At 27.4% G+C, this 10,385-nt stretch overlaps 1 protein-coding gene across 1 annotated transcript; it reads left to right on the top strand.

Annotated features, from left to right (window-relative positions):
* Window positions 1-5,093: 5,093 nt before the first annotated feature.
* On the top strand, window positions 5,094-9,305 carry LOC121215606 (protein NRT1/ PTR FAMILY 6.3). The gene is made up of 4 exons (XM_041090545.1): window positions 5,094-5,298; window positions 5,400-5,617; window positions 5,714-6,285; window positions 8,293-9,305. Exons 1-4 carry the CDS (start codon window positions 5,187-5,189, stop codon window positions 9,149-9,151), a joined length of 1,761 nt encoding a protein of 586 aa, XP_040946479.1. The 5' UTR covers window positions 5,094-5,186; the 3' UTR covers window positions 9,152-9,305.
* The last annotated feature ends 1,080 nt before the right edge of the window (window positions 9,306-10,385 follow it).

The raw sequence follows: 10,385 nt of genomic DNA, 5'->3' as shown, positions 1-10,385 counted from the left end.
AAAAATGACATGATTATTCTAACTCAAGGTTTTATATCATGTGATATAGAATTGCTTAGGTGCTCTTGATGGAACCCACATCAAGATTAGGGTGCCAACAGTTGATAAACCTAGATATCGAACCCGAAAAGGTGACATAGCAACAAATATGCTAGGTGTTTGTACACCTGAGATGCAATTTGTTTATGTTCTTCCTGGTTGGGAAGGTTTAGTTGCCGATGGACGGGTGCTTCGAGATGCCATTAGTAGAAGATATGGACTAAAAGTTCCTCGTGGTACAGTGTATAGTTAGAGGAATTTGAATTATTCATTGAGATCAAACTTTGTTTGCTGAATTAATCATTTTTAAAAAAAATTATTTTATAGGTTGTTATTATCTAGTTGATGCTGGATACACAAATTGTGAGGGTACATGCTGAGGATGATCGTACTACAGATATGAATGAAGAGAGAAACACATTCTATGACTGCGAAGCTGACGTCTCTTTAGACGGCATGGATGTTTCCGGTATGGATCCGCGAGGAGATAGAGATCAAGGGGTTCCTCATCTTCAAACAAGAGAAAAAAGAAATATGATGCTCGTGATAATGTGTATGCTTCATTTGAGGAGGCTGCCACCTTGTTGGGGAAAAAATCCAGGCCGTTGGCGATAGAATCAGTATGAGTATTGCCTCCGAGGTGGTAGTTCAGCAGAAGTCTGAAGAAAAGATGGAAGAGAAAGCTTCAAATTTATATTCAGCCTTATGGTCAATTGAAGGTTTAACCGACGATCAGCGGTATGATGCTTTGAGTAAAATTCCCGATCATCCAACTCAAATGATCGTTTTCTTCAGTTTACCTTCTGTTGCCCGATTGGAATGGGTCAGAAGATTTCTTTCTCACCATTAAATATCAATGTTCAAACTTTTTGATGTTGTAAAACTTTTGAACATATTGATTATGATGTACAATTTCATTTTCATCTAACTTTTTCTTAGTATAAGTTAATTATGTTTATGCAGAATATAATTTTCAAGTTATATATTTAATAATAATTATGTTAATTTATATTTTACAGTATCATATATTATGATTTGAGTAAATTAATTTAAGAATATTAATTATTAAGAATTTTTTTAAATTATATAGTTTAATTAAAATATATTTAATAATAATTATGTTAATTTATATTTTACAGTATCATATATTATGATTTGAGTAAATTAATATAAGAATATTAATTATTAAGAATTTTTTTAAATTATATAGTTTAATTAAAATATATTTAATAATAATTATGTTAATTTATATTTTACAGTATCATATATTATGATTTGAGTAAATTAATATAAGAATATTAATTATTAAGAATTTTTTTTAAATTATATAGTTTAATTAAAATATATTTAATAATAATTATGTTAATTTATATTTTACAGTATCATATATTATGATTTGAGTAAATTAATATAAGAATATTAATTATTAAGAATTTTTTTAAATTATATAGTTTAATTAAAATATATTTAATAATAATTATGTTAATTTATATTTTACAGTATCATATATTATGATTTGAGTAAATTAATATAAGAATATTAATTATTAAGAATTTTTTTTAAATTATATAGTTTAATTAAAATATATTTAATAATAATTATGTTAATTTATATTTTACAGTATCATATATTATGATTGAGTAAATTAATATAAGAATATTAATTATTAAGAATTTTTTTAAATTATATAGTTTAATTAAAATATATTTAATAATAATTATGTTAATTTATATTTTACAGTATCATATATTATGATTTGAGTAAATTAATATAAGAATATTAATTATTAAGAATTTTTTTAAATTATATAGTTTAATTAAAATATATTTAATAATAATTATGTTAATTTATATTTTACAGTATCATATATTATGATTTGAGTAAATTAATATAAGAATATTAATTATTAAGAATTTCATTAAATTATATAGTTTAATTAAAATATATTTAATAATAATTATGTTAATTTATATTTTACAGTATCATATATTATGATTTGAGTAAATTAATATAAGAATATTAATTATTAAGAATTTTATTAAATTATATATTTTAATTAAAATATATTTAATAATAATTATGTTAATTTATATTTTACAGTATCATATATTATGATTTGAGTAAATTAATATAAGAATATTAATTATTAAGAATTTCATTAAATTATATATTTTAATTAAAATATATTTAATAATAATTATGTTAATTTATATTTTACAGTATCATATATTATGATTTCAGTAAATTAATATAAGAATATTAATTATTAAGAATTTTATTAAATTATATATTTTAATTAAAATATATTTAATAATAATTATGTTTAAATATGATTAAATTATTTATTATTGATAATAAAAATCTTATTATAATTTAAATAACAATAACAATAATTATTTACCAAAACAAATTTATGCTAAGGGTATTCTAGTCATTTTAGTTTTTTCTATTATGCTATTACACCTCTATTCCATTCAACCAAACACAAGATTACTATTACGCCTCTATTCCATTACATTCAACCAAACAGTGGATTAGCTATTACACCTCTAATCCAATACACCTCTAATCCCAATACACCTCTAATCCAATACGCCTCTAATCCAATACAGCGAACCAAACGTGCTGTAAATCTTACTTCAATGGAACTTTCTCTCTCTAACCATAATTTCTCTCACTAGAAACACCATAAACCTTAGCTTGAATGGTGATGTTTACGGAGGAAATGAGTTTGGAATCAAGTTTCCTACTTGATTTTATAAAGAAATCTAAGTTTAGAGTTGAAGTTTTGATTTGATTTGAAGGAAAATGTGAAAATTTTGAAAAGGAAGTCTTTCCCTTTGTTTTTATGGGAAGTCTCACAAATGTTATGAGCAAACTTAAAATGATTAGAAATTAAGTATCGGATGAAAAGATTGATCTTTTATTTCATTTGACGCATTTTGCTTCTAATGATTGGTCTGCTAGGTAAAACAAACCTTTGTTTTATTTTCTTACTGAAATTTTTGTTTAATTGGTCTTGTTCGGGCCAATGGTGATATTAAGGTAAAGTCCTCTTAACAATGTCAACTCCATAATTCGAACTCGGTCCAAATACCTACGGAAGAAATCCACTTCCCCTTCTTCTAACTACTTGTAGGTTAATAAACTATTTAATATTAGTGAACCTTTATGAGAAAAAAAGTTGAAAACTACTTTTTACAAAAAAAAATAAGGGTGAATATTTGATACACTAGTAGTGTACTTTTTTATCCGCAAGCAACATTAAAAAAATTGACATTTATTTTTTTTAAATATATTTTTTATAATTTACTATACCGTGTCAACTCCTTAACCCTATTTATGAAGTTTAAAAACTCCACTAGTAATATATAAATATTTTCCCAAAAAATAAATTAAAATTTAAGCTTTAGGTAGAAAGATTAATAATTTACATGTTTATTATACAATTAAAATCTTTAAAAACAATTGAAAACATTATATTCATGTGGAAATCAAGGCTTTCAAACTTTTGGTGTGCTAGGTTAATTCCCACTAAAAAAAAGGGAAAAAGACTAGCAAATTAAGGAATAGATGCCAAATTATTATTATAATTAATAGCATTTATACTAACTATTAAGTTTTTTTAATGTATTAATTATTAAGTTGAAATGATCGTATACCAACTTCCATGCACGTACACAAATGCTTGTTGTTAGAGAGCAAGAGGAAAAAATTACATTATTCGTGGTTAGGAGGAGAAGATTTAGATTTTCTTAATATTTATAATGCAAAATAAATTCCTTTCCCTTCAAAAAAATATTTATAATGTAAAATACTTAAAATTAAATAACCATTTTTTATTAATTCATTCTTTTAAATAAAATAAAGATTGAACTTTTTTCTGATATTTAAATAATACAGATTTAAACCCGGTCATTTTTTTTCAGTATTATAACGATAAATAAATTTAAAAATAAAAATTATATATTTAAAATAAAGTAAGTATTATATGTTTTTTTTTCTAAATATATTATTATTCAATGCTTTAAAATTTTATTTTAAAATAAAAACTCAAATTTCTAGATAAGATGACGTGGACACAAATAATGAAGGGATACCTCTTAGAAAATCCCCTCAACTCACCTTAATTTATTTCTTAACCATGGTTTCCAAATTTCAACTTCCCAAGTGTTAGTGGAAGTTTATATAATTACCAATCATTGATATAAACATGGTCCTACAAAAGTCTATAATGTAGTCATTCCCTCCTGAATGGGATTTCATCTCATCTAAACACAATTAATCAGCCAAGTATTATTAGCAATAGAATTCAAGAAGATAAAGAAAAGGAAATTTACATTATAATTTTATTAAAATTTGTTGTTGGTAAATCTTCCTTTTTTCAATTTAAAAATTTTACTTCGTAATATGAGAATAGCTAAATAAAATTAATAAATTTTAATTAAAAATATTTATTATTTTAATGATTGGATTGAGATTTTTAAATAAAAAATAGAACTTAAATTTTTTAATTACACAGATTAAACTCTCAAATTTTGTCAAAGTTCAAAGACTAATAACAAATTTTAATCTTGTAATTTCTTTTAGAGAGGGATGGGATTACTTTTGAATTGGGTTAATTTGGGTTTTAAAACTTTTTGAATTTAGACTATATAAGGTTTCAATCATAGTTGGATATTTTTATTGTTTTAGATTTAAGTTATTTTGGTTTAGACTTGTCTAGTTTTTCAATCAAATCATTTTAAACTTTGGGTAATTTCAACTTCAGATTATTTCGAGTTTAAATAATTTTTAATTCGTGTTATTTTCGAATTCAGATTGAATAGATTAAATTAAATGATTAGATAAAATTTATGTTCAAATTTATATTAAATAGATTAATTTTTTGGATTTAGGTTAAAGTTCACATACATAAAAAAAATTGCATATGATTTAACTTTAATTCCATGAAAAACATATTTTATTAAATGCAATTTTGAGTAGTTTGTAATCCGTGTCTAATTAATTAAAGCCTCTTCCTTGTTCACTCGTTACTATAAATACACCTACCACCACCCTTTGCTCGCATTGTGCCACCATCACCACCACCACTCTCTTTTTCTCTCCTTTGATCTTCAACCCATTTTAACCTTATATATCAACCAATGTCCCTCCCTGTAACACAAGGGAAAACCCTCCCCGATGCTTGGGACTATAAGGGTCATCCCGCCGAGAGGTCCACCACCGGTGGCTGGACCAGCGCCGCCATGATTCTAGGTTCGTCTTTCATCATCATCATTTCATTTGAGTCTTCTTATGGCTTTAGTTTTAGACACTAAACAAACAAACAATTTGTAATTGTCTTTTCTGTCTCACAGGTGTGGAAGCATGTGAGAGGTTAACAACTTTAGGTATAGCTGTTAACTTAGTGACGTACTTAACGGAAACCATGCATTTAGGCAATGCTACCTCGGCCACCACCGTCACCAACTTCCTCGGCACATCTTTCATGCTTTGTTTACTCGGTGGTTTCATCGCCGATACATTCCTTGGAAGGTATCTCACCATCGGAATCTTCGCCACCGTTCAAGCGACAGTAAGATCATTATCATCATTTTACTTTACAAGTGAAGCAAAACAATTATAAGTTCAATTATTTAAAGTATTAGTATCGTATGAATCATGTACGCAGGGTGTAACCGTCTTAACAATCTCAACAATAATCCCAAGCCTAAGGCCACCAAAATGCACAAGGGACAACGCCACAATATGTACCCCAGCAAGTGGCATCCAACTCACTGTTCTCTACTTAGCCCTTTACCTTACAGCTCTTGGGACTGGAGGTCTAAAATCGAGTGTTTCCGGGTTTGGGTCGGATCAATTTGATGATTCGGACCCCGAAGAAAAATCCCAGATGACCAACTTCTTCAATTGGTTCTTTTTCTTCATAAACATAGGTTCACTTTGTTCAGTGACCATTTTGGTTTACATCCAAGACAATTTAGGACGTGAATGGGGCTATGGCATTTGTGCTTGTGCTATTGTGATAGGGTTAGTGGTGTTTCTATCGGGTACAAAGAGGTACCGGTTTAAGAAACTGGTGGGGAGCCCATTGACCCAAATTGCTACAGTCTTCGTAGCTGCCTGGAAAAAGAAGCATTTGGAGTTGCCATTGGATCCATCGTTGCTTTTCAATATTGATGATGCAGCTGAGGGGTTGAAGATGAAGAAGAAACAAAAATTGCCCCACACCAAAGAGTTCCGGTTAGTCATCTATTTAAAAACTCGTTTAACAGTTCATGTTGGATTTAAAAGCTAATCAGATGATTCGTGACGATATTAGTTTTGGTCAGAAATTATCAATCTGACATATTGGTTAACAGATACCATATGTTATTTGACGATGGATTCATTAAAAGGGAAAAGAAACAAAAATAAAAATAAAAAGGATTAATATGTCTATTTATTGCATATAGAAAACAAAACTTCTAATATAAAAATTTCTATAATACTTTTACTAAAAAATAATTAAAAGAATATACTTAAAACAAATACTTTTTCATTAATCTTTCTTTTCATACAAACAAATAGTTTTTTTTTTAACGTAATACTTAAAACACTACAATTAATCAACCTATACCTTTCCACCATTCATCCAAAGGGATGCTAAATAATGAAAAGACTAAAGATTAAGTTAATGCTTTTCAACATTGAATCTATTTAGGGTAACATATCTAAAGGATAGAGTAGCATAATGCATAGAGTAGTGAACCAAGGATTAAGGGAAAGGGGACCACTAATAATAAGATTACAAAGTAATGGAATATGATAAAGATTCAAAATATTATAGTTAATTAATAGTAGCATTAATGTTGATGTTCCCAAAATAACATTAGGTGCCAAGCATCTAACATATGGTAGGGTCCAATATGATAGATTATCCTCAATCAGTTGGGTATATGAAATCAATCAAAGAGTAGAATTATTGAAATTTCATAGGGCTTGTGGATATATATAAATGACAACCCTATCTCAATTCCCCCCCCCCCACCTGATCATGATATTTTATAGCTCATTCACGAATCCAAATACAACCGCTATCTTCGCCTTTCAAGCTTAGGTGAAAATTAATTGGATAAATAGTCTCTATAAATTAGATTAAAGAGTAAATTTTTTTATTAAAATTTTTATCTATTTTTACTGTTAAAAATTGGTCATTGTACATCAACATAAGGTACACGTAACATACTATATATAATTATCTAATTATTTTGTTAACCACACCGATTTTTAATATTAGAAATAATTAAAAAATTTAACTGAAAGAACTTGTTTATTCTTTAATTTAACGTATAAAAACTAATTTACTAATTTTTAAATAAAATATAATTTAATTTAATTTAATTCTTAATACAAAAATATTTATAAAACTTTTACTTTGAAAAACATATTTGTGTGTCATGTTTCATGTCCAAAAAACAGACAATAAATTTTATATCATGAAAAATATATCATTATTGATGAAATAGATTTACTTAAATATCACTTCAACTTAATCTCGTAAAACTATTGAAGACATACGATTATATAAAATAAAAAAGAGATCATGGGACATTAGGCCAGACTGTCCCCCAATTAATCCTCACCAATAAACCTTCCCCAGTTAAAATACTTTAAAGACACATTGGCTTTAGTTGTCCGAAGCCTGTTCACTTGCCTTCCATCACACTTTTTTTTATTTCTCACATTAAACTGAAAATAGTAAGCTTTATACATTACATCAAAAAATAAATTAGTTATTTCTTTTAAAAATTTTACCTATTTATATCGTTAAAATTTGATGTAGTTGATAAAATAATTAAAAAATAAAATGTAACATGTCACGAATCCATAATACTTTTACATATTATAAACGTATTATATGTTACACAATTAATTCTTGATTTGGTCTATCAAGAAATTTTCTTGATTTTGTAGGTTTATTTCCATAGCCAAACATACACGTTTCCTCACCATTTTAATGAGACTAGTAATGAAGCTTTAAAGTCTTCAACAATCAAAATCAAACTCCAATGACAAGAAACAATGACATTTCATGATATCTGAAAAATAAAATTTTCTAAACGTGTTTGGTTGGAAATGGGAAATAATTGATCAATTCCGGCTGGTTGTGTAATAATTGAAAAAGTTGATAAGAACCCCTTTTTTTTTTCTTTTTCTTTTTTTATTGGCTGATTATTTTTTCATTGGTTTCAAATTGTCTATAAACAGTTTCTTGGATAGGGCAGCTATCAAGGACCCATCTCTTAATGATCAGGCAAATAAATGGAACTTGGCTACATTAACAGATGTTGAAGAAGTGAAATTGGTACTAAGGATGTTACCTATATGGGCAACCACTGTTATATTTTGGACCGTATATGCCCAAATGACAACATTTTCAGTATCACAAGCCACAACCATGAACCGTCACATAGGGAAATTTCAAATCCCACCAGCGTCACTCACTGTATTCTTCGTCGGAAGCATTCTCTTGACAGTTCCGATTTACGACAGGCTCATCGCTCCAATCGCTAGAAAATTACTTAAAAACCCACAAGGGTTAACCCCTTTACAAAGGATCGCTGTTGGTTTAGTTTTATCCATTATAGCAATGGTAGCAGCAGCATTGACCGAAATAAAACGATTGAGAGCAGCAACTACGAATGGTCTTGCGAATAATCCAACCGCTCAAATCCCATTAAGTGTCTTTTGGTTGGTCCCTCAGTTTTTGCTTGTAGGGGCTGGTGAAGCCTTTACATACATAGGACAACTTGATTTTTTCTTAAGGGAGTGCCCAAAAGGGATGAAAACAATGAGTACGGGTTTATTTTTAAGTACACTTTCATTAGGGTTTTTCGTTAGTTCATTATTGGTTACTATAGTTCATAAGGTGACCGGAAACAAGCATCCATGGCTGCCAGATAATTTGAACCAAGGGAGACTCTATGATTTCTATTGGCTTTTAGCAATTTTGAGTTGTTTGAATTTGGCGATTTACCTGGTTTTTGCTAAATGGTATGTGTATAAGGATAAGAGACTTGCTGATGAAGGGATTGAATTGGAAGAATCAGAAACTGCTTTCCATTAAACGAAAGTAATCTTCATTTAAGATTTTGTGTTTATGTAACTTTCTATAATTAGTTGCCAAGTGCTTCGAACTTTAAATAAGTTTGACCCTCCCTTTTTGATGTACAAAAAGAATATGGGAAAGGAATTAGCAAAAGTAGAATTCCAAGCAAAAATTATAAGAGTTTCTTTCCTTTTTATGATTAGCAAAAAATGTTGAAAATTTCAACTTTCTAACAATGATATATGTTGACCACACATAAAATTATTTAATTTGTAAAATTATATCTGTAAATTTTGATTTGAATATAAAATTTGAATAGATTAAATCAAATGACTCGTTTGACTCACACAATAATTTTAACCAAAATCATATAATCAATTATTAATCCAACTCCACCAATTATTAATCCAACTCCACATGTTAACAAGCTGATAATCATCGAACCAAGGTTTCAAGGAGGCAATTTGGTACTATGATGTCGAAAAGACAATTGATATGAAAGTAAAGACATTGCACCTACTATGCAAAGACTAGCAAATTCAAATGTCGGTAAAGGTGACTAAAAGAAGGGGAAAAAGACCGTGATGAATCTCTTTCGTTCATCGGATTTTTAAAAATTAATTTTCAAGTCTTAATTTAATTAATATCGGTATTGTTGCTAACATAAAAATATTTAGATTCTTTCTATTTAAGAGTTAGAGAGAGACTATGGATAATTTTAAACTTATATAAAAAAGAATAAATATGATAAGATTATATAATAAAATTAATATTTAAAAAAAATTATAGTCCTAAGCTTTTAACTTTATTAATATTGTTGTTATTGCAGTGATCAAAAGAATAAATGTGTTTAAATATATATTTTTCAATTTAAAATTTAAAGAAAAATTAATTTTAAAAAAAGAAAATTATAACTAAAAGTAAATATTGTATAAAAATCGAATAAATTAAATAATTTTTAGTAATAATCGAATTAAACAAAATCAAATATTATTTCAATAGATTTTCGATTTTACAGATTTTTTTTTCTCAATCCTAGGTTTTGGGTTCGGCCTAGAATTGGTAAATTGAATTTGGCTTGAGTGTATTTTTGTTTGCAAAGAAACTACTGTCACCGTCATCTTTGAAAAGGCAAAAAGCTTTTGGCATGTGAATGGTTTTGGTTGTTGCTTAGCTATTATTAAACGCATTATTGATTAATCAGCATATTAATAGAGTAATAAAAGTTCATGTGCCATCCACCATATGATTT

This window comes from Gossypium hirsutum, chromosome D03, assembly GCF_007990345.1.
Source record: "Gossypium hirsutum isolate 1008001.06 chromosome D03, Gossypium_hirsutum_v2.1, whole genome shotgun sequence".
NCBI lineage: Eukaryota > Viridiplantae > Streptophyta > Magnoliopsida > Malvales > Malvaceae > Gossypium > Gossypium hirsutum.
Note: the sequence above shows the minus strand (reverse complement) of the source record. Positions and strands in the feature narration are given on the sequence as shown.

What these genes read in the sequence shown, in the direction of transcription:
- LOC121215606 (XM_041090545.1), top strand. Translation starts at nt 5,187, where the DNA reads ATGTCCCTCCCTGTAACACAAGGGAAAACCCTCCCCGATGCTTGGGAC. An exon ending in TCGCCACCGTTCAAGCGACA is followed by an intron (nt 5,618 to 5,713) that starts GTAAGATCATTA and finishes TCATGTACGCAG; the next exon opens with GGTGTAACCGTCTTAACAAT. An exon ending in CCCCACACCAAAGAGTTCCG is followed by an intron (nt 6,286 to 8,292) that starts GTTAGTCATCTA and finishes GTCTATAAACAG; the next exon opens with TTTCTTGGATAGGGCAGCTA.